Below are 18,394 nucleotides of genomic sequence, written 5' to 3'. Positions count from 1 at the left end.
TGATAACTTTTTCTCAGTCTGCTATTGTTGTTGCTTCCAGGACCTACCCATTGTTAATCTAATCATGCTTATTTGGGGTGGGGGCTGGGGGGGTTAAAAATGCCACAAAAGGCCCACAAAAATGCTAATGCCCTTAAATTGCCCCTCTTAATCTTGGGGGAAGGTGGTGCACTTTTCCTGGAGTTTCTAAATCCATGTGTTAGCAGTTGGATATGCTTGCACTAAACTGTGAGAGAAAAGGCTTTATTTACTTTTTTTTGTAGTTCAATTTATGTAAAATGCTGAGTTGTGGCAAACTTTCCAAGTGCGAAATTCTACTTAAAGCAATATCATATTACACAAGTTGCTTGAGGTTACCATGAGGAATGGCCAAAATGTACATATAAGTTCACAGTGAAATTGTTGGAAGAAGAGGGTGAGGGTAAAAGTGCACACATATTTTTATTTATTTTTTTTATTTCAAGTTGATAAATTGGATTTAAAGCAACATAAGTGATAGAATTACCATTGTTCATGGTATCCATGGTAGTTTTCTGAAACTGATTTTTGCAAGCTAAGAAATATCAATACGGCAACAGCAGAACAACAAATGTTATCAGTTTGATTGTTTTAAAGTTGTAGGTTGTTAATTCATTTATAGAGAAATGTGTCATCATAGCTGAAATGATCATTCTGAGCTGTCAGTTGTTTAATGCATTATTTGTTCACCTCAGGACCAACTTAGACTGAGCAGAGACCAGTTGACATCACCAGGTGATCAGAGTCTGGTTCCAAGAGACTTTTCCTGAAAATGGAAAATTTGTCAACAAATTTGAACTTTTTAGACTAGGCCCCTGATTGTTTAACATCGGAGTTATGAAGTCTTAGGCATTATCTTAAGTATTTCATTTTTTAGTTGGCTCTTGGGTGAACATAATTTTAAATTCTGACTATGCTACGAAGGATCATCATATAGTCTTTACATGACTGATAGTATATAGATGGTAAACAGTTTATATCTACCAGTGTGTTTTACTGTGGTGTGTAGCTCTCAGTGCTACAGGTGCTAATTAAGATAAATGCTGTATTGTGGAATGGATGATCTGATGTAATGTATTATAAAACTTATACAAAACAATCTTGAAAAACAAAAGGAAACTTTTATTCCACATGCACACAAAAGCAATACAGGAGCTTTGTTAAAGTGAATACAGAAAAAATAATTAATATACAATTAAGAAATACTAAGAATGGAAATCTCATGGATTTATGTCTAAAACTGGTTCTTTTTCAAAGTGATTTTTTTATATGTAAAATTGTAGAGTGGCACGCATAAAACATTTTGAACATAAACCTGGTGAAATGGCTGTGAGATATTCTTGCTGACTGTTTAAAATTTTTGTTGGTATTTGTCATACCGTTCACCATTCAGTGATGGAAAGAAAAAAACATGGGAGACTATACATAATAAGAAAAATGAATATTTATTAATTATGTATTATTTGTTTACTTGTTTACAGAAGTACAATGTAATGCAATGTTTGCTGGCAACTGTTACTGTAATAAACAAAAATTACAAAGTTTGCTTCAATAGTCAGATAATAAAAAATGTCATCAAAGAAGCATTTCCAGTCAAGTTTGGTCATTGTTTTATAGAACATACCTTCTCAATTAGATATGGTATGGTATGATGACCATGGCCCTCTTCACAGGGGTACGTACGGATAAAATTTAGTCCCAAAATATTACACGTCCCTATACTCCCGTTACCGATAGATACATAAAGGAAAAACGGAAAAAACGTCTTTTTAGATTTAAATACCGATAGATCCGATTTTTTTCTGCTGTCATATATATTTGCGTTCCTATAGATATGACGTCCTCATAAACCCACGTCCTTTAAATCCGCATACCTATAGATCCACGTATTTTTAGATCCAAATACCGATAGATCCATTACAGGTACACTATTGCTCGAAATGGTTGGTATACTACTCAGTACATAAAATGCACTTCTTTAAAACGGCAGTACGCAGTCAGCAATATATTATTCTACTAGATCGTTTTCACACAATACTCAGTGAAAGAACATAAAAAGAACAAAAGTGTGTTCTATATTTCACAACGCTTAATTACTGTTCTAGCGTCAGAACACTGTTTAAAGCGTTCTCAAAATGCAACATTCGAACACGTAAAAAGTATTCTGAATTTACATGTAAATGTGTTCTTAACAAAACAAAACAAAAAAGAACATAAAAATGTGTTCTAAATTTCACAACGCAAGTTGATATGGGCCTTTTAGCCGATTACGATGTCAGATAGATGGATCTAGCGGTACCTGGATCTAAAGATACGTGGGTTTATAGGAATCTGTTGGTGGATCTATCGGAACGTAAATTTAACGAGACGTAAATCTATTGAGACGTGTATGTATAGAGACGTATCTATCGGGGCGAATATTTTATTGGGACGTTTATCTATATGGCGGACCCCCTTCACAGTATATGGAATATATACTTGTCTGTATTACAAAGTTTTGAGCGAGTGCCAATTAAACATGATTAATAATTAACTCACCTGGTGTTGTGAAGAAGTCTTGTCCTTTAAACAAAGCCACAGCACCAGTTAATCTGGTCAATTTTGATTGTCTAAACAGTCTGAAGCAAAACTGAATCCTAGTGCAGAGATGGGTCAAGCAATCAATCTGTGATCGAGTTACTTAAATTTTTTTTTCAAAGAGTAATTTGATTTTATGGGGAAATCCCAAATAGTATACCTTAAAGATAATGCCATATTTTTCGTACTGTGTCACATGCCAGGACAAAACAAATACCTGCTCCAGAACATGAAGAGTTGTGAAGTTTTGCTTCATGATTTGTGAGGTGTGTTATACAGTATTTAAACATGATATAAACTAGAGGGTAAAGGCCCGTGTCAAGGCAAATTGCGATGAAAATTTTCAATATTTTTAATTGGTGGAGACTAGTATTTTGGTAAAATTGCAATCTTTTCTTTCTCTCCTTTATCACTGACTATCCTGGTTGTCTTCCTTTTCATCTTTCTTTCTTTATTTTTTTATCTGTTATTTTATTTATCTTTTTATTTTGTGAGAACTATTGGAAGAGTTAGACAACACAGAAATATAGCTAGATGATTTTTTTTTTTTTTTTTTTTTTTTTTTGACGTAATGCCCTAAGAGCACTTAGGGAAATGAACTCGCACCATTGGTTTTGGCTTCTATTGGGTTATTATCGGAGCTCTTCTTTCAAGGAGATCAGTTTATCTTTCAGAGAAAATAACTGAACGTTGCAAGCTGGTTAAGGGGGTTCGTGTTTCGTGTGTGTTAGTTTGTTTTTGTCTTTTTTTAACGCAAGAAAGAGCGTTTCCCGTTATAAATACCGAAGATGGTGGTTTTCCTCTCTGTGTGTGCAGTTATTGCTCCCGAGGTTCTCCGGGTGTTTCCAAGTGCTCAAAAAGTTTCGGCAAAGATAAAAAGGAGTGGATTAAATTGTACATGGCAGGTTGTAAAAGGGGTTACGACGTGTTGGGTGCATGGCGAATGGAAAGCTGTCCAAACTCTTCACAGAGACTTGACAAAAGAGGTTAATATGCTTACCAAAAGACAAAAGAAAAATGAAGATAAGAAACGTCATATTTCCCATAAAAAGAGTGCTGGAAATATCGACGATCAAAACTCCGACGGCGTTGTCAAGATGCAAGAGTCCCCCCGCCCACAGCCTTCGACATGTGATCAAAACAATGTGCAGAAGAGTGAGAGTCCAGACGAAATTCAGGAAACATTAATTAAACAGAGCTGTAAATTTTTCATTGAAAGAATCGATCCGGCAGAGCACAGTAACCAAAGCCAAATTCAACATTCGACAGTGGCGTGTGAAGTTACCAAAGCCACAGGTGCTTCTCCAGATAAACCAGAAATCAACCTGGACTCCAGTGCTGATAATGACAGTAACAACATAGTCAATAACATAAACTCTCTGTCTGTGATCTTGCATGTTGAAAATCTAGACAAGTACAGACAAAGATGTGACTTTTGCCCAGAACTTTTTGCCCAGCGTTTTGACTACATAAGACATGTCATCACAGCACATCCGGTGACCCCGGGGGATAATTTGACATGTCCAGTCTGCTTGGCCACTTTCAGGAGTAGATTCAAACTGCGGAACCATGTAGAAAATACACACTGGAGGATGAAAATTCAATGTGTAAAATGTGGCAAATGCATGAAGACACTCAGATCTCATAGGAGACACCAGTGTATTACTGCTTCTGAATACATCAGGGTGAAAGGATTAGATAAAGACTGTGTTGATGCCACTCTGTTACCTTGGGAAAATTTCACTCCCCACTGCACAGAAAAAAATGATGAAATCAGTTGTAACCATTGCAAATTTACTGCTAAAGATCAGAAGCAGTTTCAGCGCCACATGAGTCGGAAACATGTTGAGAGGCAAATCCAATGCCCCAAGTGTACATTCAGATTTGGAGACCAAAAAGATATGAAAACACATATCAAGTTTACCCACAACAGCAGTAAATACCAGTGTAACCAATGTGAAAAGACAATGAGCACTATGACGAAGCTCATACGGCATAAGATGGACTGTGATGTTGAAAAAAATCTTCAAGAAACTAAACTTCCATTTAGGTGTGACCAGTGTGATTTTGCCTTTGATACTCAGGATAAATTAGCTCTGCACAAAGGTAACACACATCTAGGCCAGAGTCAGCTTGGCCCCCTCTCAAAGCTTTCTGTTACTGTGAAAAGGGCAGAAATACATGAACATGGTGCATTGAAACAAAGTAGATATCACTGCAATTACTGTGAATATGCTACTGAGTATACTGGTAGCTTTATGGCTCACATAAATCGAAAGCATGTGGTTAAAACTATCTCCTGTCCAACTTGTGATGCAAAATTTGCTCTTCAAAAAGATCTCAAAGTTCATCTGAAGATTCACAACTCCCAGCAAACCACTTTCAGTTGTGAATTTTGCAAGAAATCATACTTGCGTCTTCACGGACTGAAAGAACATATGAAGACGCACACGGAAGTGCCAAGGAATCTTCAGTGTGATGAGTGTGGAAAGATATACCCTGGCGTCGCAAGTTTAAAACGCCACCAGAAGGAATGTCATAGTAAAGGCCCACGCCCTTATGTATGCAACTCCTGCGGAAAGTCGTTTGCCATCAAGTCTCGTTTTGATGATCATGTGACCACCCACAGTGAGGCTCCGCTGTTCGAGTGCCCCCAGTGTGGAAAGTGTTTTTACAGAAAGTCCATCATGAAAGAGCACATGCACATTCATAACACAGAAGTCAGATACACTTGTGCTATTTGTGGCAAGGGGTTTGTCACCCGTGGGGCTCACTATCAGCATTTTAGAAGGCATCCAGAAGTTTCAAATGAGAGCAGTGCACTTGCCTGACTTGCTGAGTGAAATTGATAAAACTATTCCTTAGAATCCTTTTTATTTTGGAACTAGGATTGAGCTTGCTTACATATTAACTTCAAATTTATTGTTTGATACAGTATCACTCGACAAAAGCTAAGGTGAAAATTTAGCATTTATTTCATGCAAAATTTTAACTTATTTCAGTTTATGCTTATTGCTTAAAACAAACTATACAGTAGTCAGTACATTATGTGTCTCCTTATTGGATAAAAGTTTATGTCAAACATAATTGGGGATCAGATATAATTTCTTTTTTTTTTTAATTTAATTACATCAAAATTGTGAATATAAAAAGCTTTGATGATCACTTGTTCTGGAGGCAAACCAACTGACCACACAAAATTGCATACCTCCCCCCCCCCCCCCCCAAACAAATTGCCATATAAATATCAGTGGGCCTTCGACCTTCAAGTGAATGTAATGATGTTGTATCACATTTCTTCCTTAAATTGTCATCATTAAATTGTCATTGTAAATCAATGAATGGTTAGCAGCTTATGGGAAGTCGCTGGCATTTGTTGAAGCAGATTTTGTGACATTTTTTCCCAAAAATTATTAATGCATTTGTGATGGTGGTCAGTGTGGTCATCATCATTGCTTTATCATCATGGGTCTATTGCTAGATCTAGTAAATGGGGGTAACTCGTAAATCAAATAGTAATTTTGTTATGTTCTCATATTTTTAACACCCAGGCGAGATCGTATCTCTTTTATTACAAAAGTAGCAGAGCAAAGAAAAGAAAGTGGGGCATATTAAAAATCTAATCAAAATTGAATTGCGTTTCATTTCATGATTTTTTCCGTCTTTTTAATGGGGAATAAATTATTTAGCTGAATGTTTTTTTTATTTTAATGCTAGTGTAGAACTTACATAATGGCTATGTGATAACATCTCAAACAATTATGGTAAAGTGTTGCATTGCAGTGGTTATGCAGTGGTAAACTAGCCAATCATATTTATTTGACTTGTAGCATTGGGTCATTTGCATAACTGGTACTATAATAAAGAGCTGCACAGGTAGTGCAGTGGTTAGTTATTGTTCACTTGTGTTTGAGTTACTTACTTCAGGTGTCCAGGTAGACTTCAGCAGATATTATTAGTTTGTAAAAATACCAAAATATTCAGTGTGCTACATTGGTGACCCCGACGTGATCAATGGATTCAGATGGAATTAAACAGCTGGCAGATGCTATCAGACAACAAACCCTGGACATATATCAAGGTTCTACAGTGCAAACAATATCAGCTGTTTCATTTAAAGCACCACCATTTTGGAACACAAACGCATCTGCTTGGTTTTTACGTCTGGAATCATCCTTTGCAACACACCAGCCAGCCATTACAAATGACTTGACTAAATTTCATCATGTAGTGCAACTCCTGGACTCATCAACCTCTAGACGTGTTCAGTCAGTAATTGAGAGACCACCTCAGACAGGAAAGTATGAAACACTAAAGCATGCACTGTTAGAAGCCTATGAAGCCACACAATACCAAAAGGATACAGCATTACTCAATATAAATGGTCTAGGAGACAAACGACCTACGGAACTATTGATGCATATGCGCTCTTTAAATGCAGATCCAAGCACACTTTTTCGCACATTATTCATCAATCAGATGCCAACAGAAGTGAGACGGATTCTTGCACAATCACCAGAAGTTGATCTCGACACCTTAGCTAAAATGGCTGATCGGATTTTAGAAGTAGACCCTCTTACCCCTTCTTCAATTTCTGTGACTACCACAGTGCCTGAAGAAAATCTTACAACAGTAACTGATACAGAAATAAACGCCATGAAATCTCAACAGCAACGCACTGGCACTATCAAGTTCAAATTATGTAAATATCATTCATGGTTCGGACATAAAGCCAGGAAATGTGAACAAATCATCGATGGTTGTCCTTGTCCAATGTCTACACGAAGACAACAGGGAAACGACAAAGCCAGCAGAAATTAGTGAGCACTGCTGGTCTATCTGATGCTCCACAAATTTCTATGATCAATATGGGGACAATCACCGTTTCTGATATTGTCACTGGGCGCACTTTCCTTGTAGATACAGGAGCAGAAGAATCCGTTTTTCCTGCTAACCGATTTGACCGACAACGAACCAATGGCCCAAGTCTTATTGCAGCAAATGGAACAAAAATACCTACTTACGGAAAAAGGAAGATGATTTTAAAACTAGGGAAAGGAACAAAATTCACTCAAGAATTCTGGGTAGCTGACGTCACACAACCCATTCTAGGTGCTGACTTTTTCACTACTCATCGTTTGGCCATTGACCTTTCCAACAGAAAGTTAATCTCATTGGATGGAAAAACAGTCATTCATGCTCACCTCACTAGATCTCAGCAACAAGGGATTCACAAAGTTCACACAAGATACGAAGCAGTATTAGAACACTACCCGGAGCTCTTAGTGTCATCCTTTAAGGAAAATAAACACGGAGTAGAACATCACATCCCAACCGTTGGATCTCCAGTTAAAGCCAGAGTACGTCGTCTTGACCAAGAAAAGCTCACTGCAGCAAAAATGGAATTCAAGGAAATGGAGAATCTGGGGATAGTGCGTCGTTCCTCTTCACCATGGTCATCTCCTCTACATATAGTGAAGAAAAACAATGGTGGCTGGAGACCTTGTGGAGATTATCGTCGGCTTAATGACATCACCATAGACGATCGTTATCCTCTACCTCATATACAAGATCTCAATTCATCACTCAATGGCAAGACAATATTCTCTAAGATCGATTTGATTCGGGGATATCACCAGATACCAGTTGCCAAACATGATATTCCTAAGACTGCAGTCATCACACCTTTTGGACTTTATGAGTTCCTCAAAATGCCTTTTGGGCTTAAAAATGCAGCACAGGCGTTCCAAAGATTAATGGATGGCATCCTACAGGAACTTAACTGTTGTTTTGTGTATCTTGATGACATTCTAATAGCAAGTTCCACACCTGAACAACATGAGGAGGATCTTAAAGCAGTTTTCAACCTGTTAAGGACAAATGGACTTGTTATTAACAAGAAAAAGTGTGTATTTGGACAATCTGACGTTGAATTTCTAGGTCATTCAGTGTCTGCAGCTGGAGTTCAACCACTTGCAGAAAAAGTGAAAGCAGTAGCGGATTTTCCACCACCCAAGGACAAAAAAGGCCTTCAAAGATTTCTGGGAATGCTGAATTTCTACCATCGTTTTCTTCCTGGAATCGCACATCGAATAATACCTCTTACTGAAGCTACCAAGGGCAGAGCCAAGACTTTGCAGTGGACCCCTGAATGCCAATTAGCATTTCAGGATGCTAAAATGGCTCTTGCTTCTGCAACTATGCTTCATCACCCTGAACCACAGGCAGCAACCAAGATATCAGTGGACGCTTCTGACACCGCAATAGGAGCAGAACTTTCTCAGTTTCAATCAGGGATGTGGAAACCTATTGCTTTCTTTTCTAGAAAACTCACACCTACCCAGAAACGATACTCCACTTTTGACCGTGAGCTTTTGGCAATTTACAGTACCATCCGCCATTTCAGATATTTTTTGGAGGGAAGACCATTCACCATTTTCACTGATCATAAACCTCTCACTTTTGCGTTCAAGAGTACATCTGACAGATCACCACGTCAAGAGAGACAATTATCATTTATTGCTGAATTTACAACTGATATACGACATATCAGTGGAACTGATAACATTGTTCCAGACACTCTGTCCAGAGCCCCAGTGGAAACTGATGAGCCACTTATTGCCTCCACAGCTGTCCAGAGGACATACGATGCCGACAATTGACCTTACACAGTTAGCAGCATCACAAAAGTCTGACACTAAGATGATTGAACTGTGTACCAATCCAGGATCTTTGAAGTTAAAGGAAGTCAACTTTGGTGAGGTTAAGCTTCTCTGTGATACAACTACCAGTCGACCTCGGCCAGTAGTTCCACCTTCAATGACAAAGATCATTTTTGAGGCAATACACAATCTTTGTCATCCTGGAACAAAACCAACAATCCGTGCCATTTCAAGTCGTTATGTGTGGCCTGGACTCAAAAAAGACATTCGTAATTGGGTCAAATCTTGTCATGCCTGTCAAACAAGTAAAATTGGACGTCACACTAGAGCACCGTTAACCACCTTTGATCCACCAGATAGACGATTTGGTGATATTCATGTTGATTTGGTTGGACCTCTTCCTCCTTCAGAAAATAATAAATATCTTTTGACAATTGTTGACAGGTTTACAAGGTGGCCAGAAGCTGTACCTTTACCGAATGCAGAAGCAGTTACTTGTGCCAAAGCTCTTTTATGCTCATGGATATCGAGGTTTGGTGTTCCAGACTCCATCACATCAGACCAAGGTAGACAATTTACAAGTGAACTTTGGCGTGAGCTTAACAAGGTGCTTGGCATTCAACCTAACACAACAACAGCCTATCATCCACAATCCAATGGCATGGTTGAAAGATTTCATCGCAGATTGAAAGAAGCCCTCAAAACACGTTTAGACAATGCAAGATGGATGGACCAGTTACCAATTGTATTACTTGGTATCCGGTCAACATGGAAAGAGGACATTGATGCATCACCAGCACTTCTTACCTATGGTACAAATTTAAGAGTACCTGGTGACTTTATTCCGAACACAACTGATGACAAATTTTTTCCTAACAATGAATTTGTGCAAGAACTTCAACAAACAATGCAGAAATTGGCTCCTGCTCCTCCATCTAGACATGGGCAGATTTGTACATATGTACCGGTTGACTTACAACAAGCTGAACATGTATATGTAAGACATGATGCTCATCGAGGCACATTGATTAGACCATATGATGGTCCTTACCTTGTCATAACACGTTCAGACAAATATTTTGATATTTTAAGGAATGGACAAACAATTCGTGTCTCGGTTGACAGACTTAAACCAGCTTATAGCAATCCGGTTTCAGTGCACAATCAGACAGTGAATCCACAAACAAAACCAGAGACATGTCTTTCACCTTCTTTAATTAAAACACGTTCCGGTAGAATAGTTAAAAAGCCGGAAAGATTTTGAACAATTGACTTTATTAATTTAATTTTAGTAAATGTTTTCAATGTTCTGGGGGGAGGTATGTAGAACTTACATAATGGCTATGTGATAACATCTCAAACAATTATGGTAAAGGTAAAGTCCAGGTAGACTTCAGCAGATATTATTAGTTTGTAAAAATACCAAAATATTCAGTGTGCTACACTAGTATGAAAATTGTTCGGTTTGTAGAGCTATTGAAATATGAAGCAAAGTTATGTAAAGCGAACGACAGGGAAAAACGCTCTTGCTGATTGAGATTTTATTAGAATGTCCAGGTATGTTTGCACAATTCTCATTAAGTTCTCATCGTAGCGGAACATTGAAAGTAATCCAGCTGTTAGACTGTAAATTCGTGAAACAATACATTATTGAAGTAAAGTTCATAATTCTGCATCAGCTTTTTTTGTATCATAATTTATCACGGGATCCGTTTATGCGGTTCTCAAGGATTTTTCTTTTGTCCCGTGAGTCGAATTCTCTAACATTTGCATTTAAACAAGCGACAACGCCCACTTTTACACTGGCGTTTGCTGGTGCATCCCCTTCCACAGTCTTTTTTCGGTTCGCATCGAGAGGTTTTGAGCAAGGGGAAAGCAGCGCAGTAATGGCCTGAACTGCAGGATCCGATCGTACACTGACCACATTGGAAGTTTCTGCAGCTGTTGCTTTCACAGACCTGGTCAAGTAGACAAACAAATAATGTGAGGCAAATCTGAGTTTAGACATTTAAGCCGGCCATGTTGACAGCAATTTAGTGAGACTCCCCAAGGAGATAGATCGATCCAAATATCTGTGGGAATGGTCCCTTAAACACGTGATGAGGTGCCGAGTAGTAAACCGTAATTTTTATCACCAGTTTTGGTTCGGACATATTGGTACATTGATGATTTTTTAAAAATTCCCTGTACTTTTTTATTGTTATATAAAAGTCTAACGCAAAATGTAACAATACTCAACAAAACTAGCCGTTTATACATGCTTTACCTTTACTCCACAATGTTTACATAACATGCAATGAACCATTAATTCTTATTCGCTATTGGCATCACAATGTAATTTTGCCTAAGATAAATCAAGTAAAAGCCGAGATTATACTCGTACTTACCAAATCACATGCGCACAAAAGTCCGATTCCCTTGTTGAGAGCGACACCGGCGTCACATTCCTCTACCAACTGCCTAATTTTACCAATAACAATAGCAGGCAAGTCGCCCAATCCACGGCGATCCAAGCCTGAAGAAAGAACATGAAAATGAATCTTAAAGTTTTAAATCCTATTCGTTTTGCACTGCTGATATGACGAGTCTATATGTATACATAGATTAAATAATGAAAGGCGATATTATTCACGTACAAATACCTAGGCCGCATACGCAACCTAAAGTTGACCCGAAGATCAAATAGGCCTGTGGCTGCACATGAAAGCTTACCCCCTAATACCCTACGACGGATTAGGCGGCAAGCTTTCAATTTGGTCGGATCTTTTAGTTCGCGGATCAATTTGTTCTGAATACGCTCCAAGAGTATATCATATGGTTTTAATAACAATACCCCTTAAATTGAATACAAATAAACTTCAAGCAATTTTATATGTATGCATATACACCATTAAGGAAAGAGAAGTCAAGTATGATGAACAGAAAGATAAATAGACATAACTACAAGAAGGTCAAAAATCTTGAAGCCATCCGTTGTAGTTCAATTTTCAATAAATACAGCAATTTAAAATAGGTATTTTGACTACTTTATACTATAATACTTTTATTAAACAATTTAATTATTTGTTTTATTTAATCAACACTCTGAACGTGACAATTTGACCGTTATAATATCGACAGGGATCTAAAAGAAATAAAAGAAGAAACCACAGATCAATAGCAGGGGGTTAGGAATAGAGTGAAAGTAGAGAGTGTAAAAGGAAATAGAAAATGTTACCTTCAGAATATCTGTCGTGCTGAAATATAAATAATTATAATTTAGTACATACGAAGCCTTGATCATTCACCGAACAGTATGCTGAACAGAATTTCTGCAAAGAAAGAAATATTTGCAGCTCTTCAAGTGTCGAGTTAGTACAAAATAAACTTGTTTGTCAGGACCTTTGTAAAAGAATCATTGATAAGGAAGAATTGTTATGCTTCTGGAGTGAATAAGATTAAAGCATATACGTTAAATATTTTTTTATTAGAAAGGAAACAAACAAAACAAATTTAACAATACAATTAATTCTCCTGTAGTCATGTAGACTTTTACTCTTTTGGTCACCAAAACTCAAATGTATATAAGCAGCACCTCTGGCATCGGTAACAAGGCAAGTATCAACATTAACGTAACCATGACATTGCTCAACAGGTATATAACATGAATGATATTCATGCTGGTTATCAAAGAAAAAAGACTCTTCTGAATACAATAAAATACCCCATACGCTTTCTCTAAAACAGAAAGCACCAAATCCAAAAATATTTATTTCAAACTGCCTTTCTAGTCTCTTAGTCATGGGCCTTCAAATGAGAAAAATATGTATAGCAAAGTATCAATAACTACCTAAAAGATAAAACATCAAATAATACCTTGTCATAAAGATCATTTTCGACCTCCTGGCCCTCCAGCTGATCCCCCAGAACCTCCTCTCCACCATCGTCGACGAACTGATCGCTATTTTCACCTTCAGCCTCTTCGACAGCGCTGGCTGCTAGGCAAGCGCCAAGCAGAAGTAACTGAAAGGGATATATTTAAACTAAAGGATTAATGTTTTTGAAATTTGTTAGAAAGAAAGCGTAGACGAGTGCTCCAATACTGTTTTAAATTTAAGTTAACAAATAGAGGGGGAGACCCCATACGATATTACAATATTTGAACCTACCACAAACAGCAAATACTTCATCTTGGAACGGGAGGAATGTCGTCTACGCAGAGATAAATGACCACGTTGGCGTCCCCAAGGCGTTTGTTGGTACTTGTCGCATCATTAGCATTTATACATTTTCCTCACAATAAACCTTCCCACAGAAAAAGGTTTCTGATAACTTGTCACCACGTCGCCTGTCTATATATAAATTTAAACGGTTATATTTAGAGATAATAAGAACTGTCTGATTATGATAATATTCATTGCTGGCGAGGGAATGTTTATCTGTCTGCCAAGTAAAATTCTACTCCAGGAAAATTTACAAAAAAATTAAATACTTGATTAAATAAAATGAAATCAAATCAACAGCTGGGTTTTTATCTCCCAGGTATTGTTTATAAAATGCTCTAGTCACTGCACGATTTCTGCCCACGGTACTGCGAGGGGTCGAGTTCTCTCTGAGACAAAGCACTGCATAAGTCAAGTACTTGACTCTGAAAACGAAAAAGAACTTTTTCCCTTACGGAAAGCAAAAAAAGTCACCATTATGAGCAGCAATTGATAGGGAATCTGCTCTGAATCGGCAAAGGGCAACTCCATGGGCTTTACCTGCCAAATTGGATTTTCTCGTACTTACTTATCCCTCTCTGCACTTGGATTCGACCTTTACTTAAATTCATAAAGGTTGATTTAGTTTAAAATGACTGACTAGTCTTAATAACCTGCGACCAACTTCTTAAGCTCTGATGGAAATATCAACAATATGTATGCTCCAGAAAAATACTCAAGGGGTTACACCAATTAAAGGTGTAAGGCTTCTAAAAAAAGTTGTGGATGACAAAAAAGCATTTTGGGGATTTTCAAACCCACGAAGTGTTCTCCTTTCGTTTCAAATGATTACCTAACAATGAACAGTTCCATGATTAAACAGATTCAAAGGTGAGGGGAAGTTTATGACACACGCCAGCTTCCAGTAAACTCTTGGAGGGCGTGACAACTTAGGACAAACACGGTAAATGACAGGAAAGTGACAGAATGTGCAACATGATCTCCCACAGCCTCCAACCTTCCTTTCTGCACAGTTTAGTGCACTGGAGTCAATCAAATAGACTCCTCTCATTATGTGTCCATTCTTCTTGTCTAGCACTTTCTGCGGTTTTTAAAAGACTAGACCGACTAAAGCCGTCAATATTTGTGCATTTCATCTATGCATTAAAATAAAATCTTTTTACCCTGGAATATATACGATTAACATCCGATTTTATTACCTTAAAACTACAACATGGTTTTACCATAATTATTCTTGTCAAACCGGTAGCGTTTTTGTTTTTGGAGGGGGGGGGGGGGGGGAGAGGTGTAGTTCTGCGATTCACGCTTTGATGATATTTGTATTCATCCCCTGCACGGTACGTTATTTTTCATTTACTGACATTCTATCCTTTCGATATTCTAGTTAAAAGATATGATGTACACATGCAATGACAAAGAACAAAAGTACGATTTGCATTTATACTCCTTTTTTTATTTCATTAGATCTTAATATTATTCAATTACAACAGCCTCTTTATGATGCCTTTGCCTCGTAAGCATGGAAAGATAATATTTTCAGATGTCCTCGTTTACATCTAACGAATTTACACTGAATTACAGGCATAACACATTACACCGCACTGGGCAATATTAGCTTTCATCACATCTGCACCGGAAGAATCTGCAGCGTTTGCTGGCACACTCACGGCTCCTGATACACCCTTCTTGACATTCCTTCTTCGTCTGACATCGAGAACTTTTTAGCAAGGGTACATATGCACAATACTGGCCTGATGCACACGAATTGACAGAGCATGAACCGCAGCGGAATCCGGTACAAGTGCCACTTTCACATACCTGGTGAGGGTTAAAAAGGTAAATTTACTTTTTTAGAACGATAGGTGAAGGGACAGTACTTCATTTCTATTTGCTACTGCGGTGTTGCTGCAGTAAATACTGTCTTGCTGCGTTTATTGTGTACCTGTAAATTCTTTCGATAAAGTTTCATAAAATATGCCATCTGTTTTCTTAAACATGTATTTAGTTTTACAGTTGTGAAGCATGAAATGAATGAAGAATGGATTAGAGAGCCAAATACTTTTTGTATACATGATGAGGTGCCAAGTAGTAGACAGTGATTTTTCTCAACAGTTTTGGTTCGGACATACTGGTATATTGATGATCATTTTTTTCTTTTCCTGTACATTGTTATTGTTAGATAAAAGACTTATACAATACTTGAACGAAACTACGCCATTTACATATATATATATATATATATATATATATATATATATATATATATATATATATATATATATATATAGGTAATTTCTTTCACACTCCATATTGTTTTAATAACATGCAATGAATCATTAATTCTTCTTCGCCATTGTTATCACGATGTAAATTTGCCAAAGATAAATCAAGTTTAAGTCGAGATTACTTTCGTACTTACCAAATTACATGCGCACAAAAGTCCGATTCCCTTGTTGAGAGCGACACCGGCAGCACATTCCGCTTTCAATTTAGCATACGAGCTAATAACCAAAGCAGGCAAGGCGGCCAATACACGGCGATCCAAGCCTGTAGAAAGGACATAAAAATGAATCTTGATTAAAATTTTTAAATCGTGTTCGTTTTGCACTGTGGATTATATGACGAGTCTATATATATATACACAGATAATAAAAGGCGATATTATTCACGTAGAAATACCAATGCCGCATATACAACCTAAAGTTGATCCGCGGATCAAATATGGCCGACCCATTTGATAGCTTACCCCCTAATAACTTATTCAGTGTCTGTTGGGGGATTGGGCAACAAGCTTTCAAGTGGGTCGGCCATATTTGGTCCTCGGATCTGTTAGTCCGCGGATCAACTATGGTTTTAATAACAAAAGGCCTATAACTAAATACAATGAAACTTCATGCAATTTTATATTTACCGGAATGCATATATACCATTTAGGAAAGATTAGTCAAGTAAGATGAACAGAAAGATAAATAGAAATAATTACAACAAGGTCAAACTTGAAGCCATCCGTTCTAGTTCAGCTTTTAATAAATGCAGCAATTTTAAGAGAGTTTGACTACCTCATACTTTTATACTTTTAAATAAACAATTTATTGGTTTTATTTAATCAATACTCTGAACGTGACAGTGTGACCGTTATAATGTCGACAGAGATCTAAGAGAAATAAAAGAAGAGACCATCAATCCACAGTAGGAAGTTAGCAATAAAGTGAGAGCAGGGAGTGTAAATGGAAAAAGAAAATATTTACCTTCAGTATATCTGTCGTGCTGAAATATGAATAATCATAATTTAATTCATACGAGGCCTTGATCACTCAGTGAACAGTTCTGAACGGAATTTCCGCAAAGAAAGAAATGATTGCACAGAATATTAAGTACAAATGTTTATCTTATGAAAATTTTTTAATAAGAATCAGAACAGTGTGAATTTTGCAATGCTGCCAGGGAAACTATTCTTCACGTTTTCTGGGATTGCCCTCATGTACAGAATGTTTGAACGTGTGTCATTTGTTCCGTAAAAGATAATTTAGGTACTGCAATTGACAGATCTCCCGAGATTTTTATACTCGGGCTTGTGCAATCATATGACTTAAAAGGTTTTTATCTACTGATCTTAATAATTAAGAAATATATTAGTTTATGTAGAACGAAAACAAATCCCAACATGGGAAGGAACAAGACAATATATTAATTATTACAGAAATATTTGTTTATATTTTTTATATATGTATACCGACAAAAAAAACATGTTAAAAGAAAATGAGAAAATATTGATCGCATATTACAAATTAATTGACAAGCAACAAGCTTATGATATACCTCTTAGAATTTCAATTGTAAGGTTAACAACATGAATTGTCAATCTCTACTTTCTACCCGTTTATGCATTACTGTAATTGTACAACCTTTTTTACTGAGAGAGAACGAGAGACCAAGTATATGTAAATGTGTGTGCGCGCGCGCGTGTGTGTTTTTGTGTGTGATTCATAAGCCAAAAACTAAGTTTGTATATTGCTACTGAATAAAAAGTTTACAACTCTTCAGTCGAGTAAGTAAAAAATAAACCTGATAGTCAGGACCTTTGTAAAAGAACCATATATGTTTGATCAGGAATTGTTTTGCTTCTGGAGTGAATAAGATTAAAGCATATACGTTAAATACCAGATGCGTGTCCCGTCGAATTAAAAACATTTCCCAATTTTTTTTTTCCTGTTAGCATGTCGTCTGAAACACGGCCCGTGCCCCGACTACTCTACTACAATATACCTCAACACGGGCAGGTCAAGCAATTCGTCAAGGGGGGCGGGGGGGGGGGGGGGGGCGGGGGGGGGGGGGCGGGTGCACAAATATTTTTATGCCAAGCCAAAAGGAGATAATGACGACTTCACAGTAACTTATGGGGCTCGAGAATAGAAAAGTCGCTTGGCTGTGTCTCGTTTCGTTTGTTATATGTAGGCCTACATGCACTATTTATAAGGGATAGGTTTAGAAGGGGTAGCCTACCTGCGAAAAGAAGGGCCAGGATAGGGATCATGTGGGTTACTATGTGCAGGAACCGTCATTATTATACAGCAGCTAGTACATGTATTCCTCTAATTTAACTGAAAAATACACAAACACATACCTCGACATATGGAGCAACAGCGTCGTATTTGTCGCCTCCTAACCGTTTGTGAGCCTTCTTTGCTAAACCAGTACTCAAAACAATTGACTGAAAATAATAGCAAGGAGTCAGAAGATTAAGCAAAATATTCAACTTTTACATAAGGTATAAATTAAGGTATAAAGGTATAATATCAGTGTTTTGAAATAACTTAAGTCTTTATTTCTATATCTACATACACTGTATCCCGCAACTTATCTTTCCCTGTCAAGACTTAAAAATACCCCCTCCCCCAAGGAAAAATTATCCGATATTTCCATCTGAATGTTCAG

General features: G+C 37.3%; 2 protein-coding genes across 2 annotated transcripts in view; both read right to left on the bottom strand.

Annotated features, from left to right (window-relative positions):
* Positions 1-10,783: 10,783 nt before the first annotated feature.
* On the bottom strand, positions 10,784-13,482 carry LOC106165977 (uncharacterized). The gene is made up of 5 exons (XM_087018550.1): positions 13,406-13,482; positions 13,113-13,259; positions 12,475-12,493; positions 11,645-11,772; positions 10,784-11,215 (listed from the first exon to the last, which is right to left on the bottom strand). Exons 1-5 carry the CDS (start codon positions 13,424-13,426, stop codon positions 11,018-11,020), a joined length of 513 nt encoding a protein of 170 aa, XP_086874676.1. The 5' UTR covers positions 13,427-13,482; the 3' UTR covers positions 10,784-11,017.
* Positions 13,483-14,890: 1,408 nt separating this feature from the next.
* The window catches only part of LOC106157213 (uncharacterized), a 3,959-nt gene continuing 455 nt past the window's right edge, over positions 14,891-18,394 (bottom strand). Inside the window, exons 2-5 of the mRNA XM_087018551.1 lie at positions 18,084-18,170; positions 16,708-16,726; positions 15,879-16,006; positions 14,891-15,277 (exon numbers count right to left, since the gene is read on the bottom strand). Coding sequence (XP_086874677.1) covers positions 15,071-15,277; positions 15,879-16,006; positions 16,708-16,726; positions 18,084-18,170 — 441 coding nt within the window. The 3' untranslated portion in view covers positions 14,891-15,070. The remainder of the gene's footprint in view (positions 15,278-15,878; positions 16,007-16,707; positions 16,727-18,083; positions 18,171-18,394) is intronic.

Source organism: Lingula anatina, chromosome 7 (assembly GCF_051362555.1).
Source record: "Lingula anatina isolate TDL-2025a chromosome 7, LinAna3.0, whole genome shotgun sequence".
Lineage (NCBI taxonomy): Eukaryota > Metazoa > Brachiopoda > Lingulata > Lingulida > Lingulidae > Lingula > Lingula anatina.
The sequence above is the reverse complement of the archived record's forward strand: the minus strand, read 5'-3'. Positions and strand labels throughout refer to the sequence as shown.

What these genes read in the sequence shown, in the direction of transcription:
- LOC106165977 (XM_087018550.1), bottom strand. Translation starts at nt 13,426, where the DNA reads ATGAAGTATTTGCTGTTTGTG. An exon ending in TGAAGTATTTGCTGTTTGTG is followed by an intron (nt 13,260 to 13,405) that starts GTAGGTTCAAAT and finishes TATCCCTTTCAG; the next exon opens with TTACTTCTGCTTGGCGCTTG. An exon ending in TTTTGTGCGCATGTGATTTG is followed by an intron (nt 11,216 to 11,644) that starts GTAAGTACGAGT and finishes CTACTTGACCAG; the next exon opens with GTCTGTGAAAGCAACAGCTG.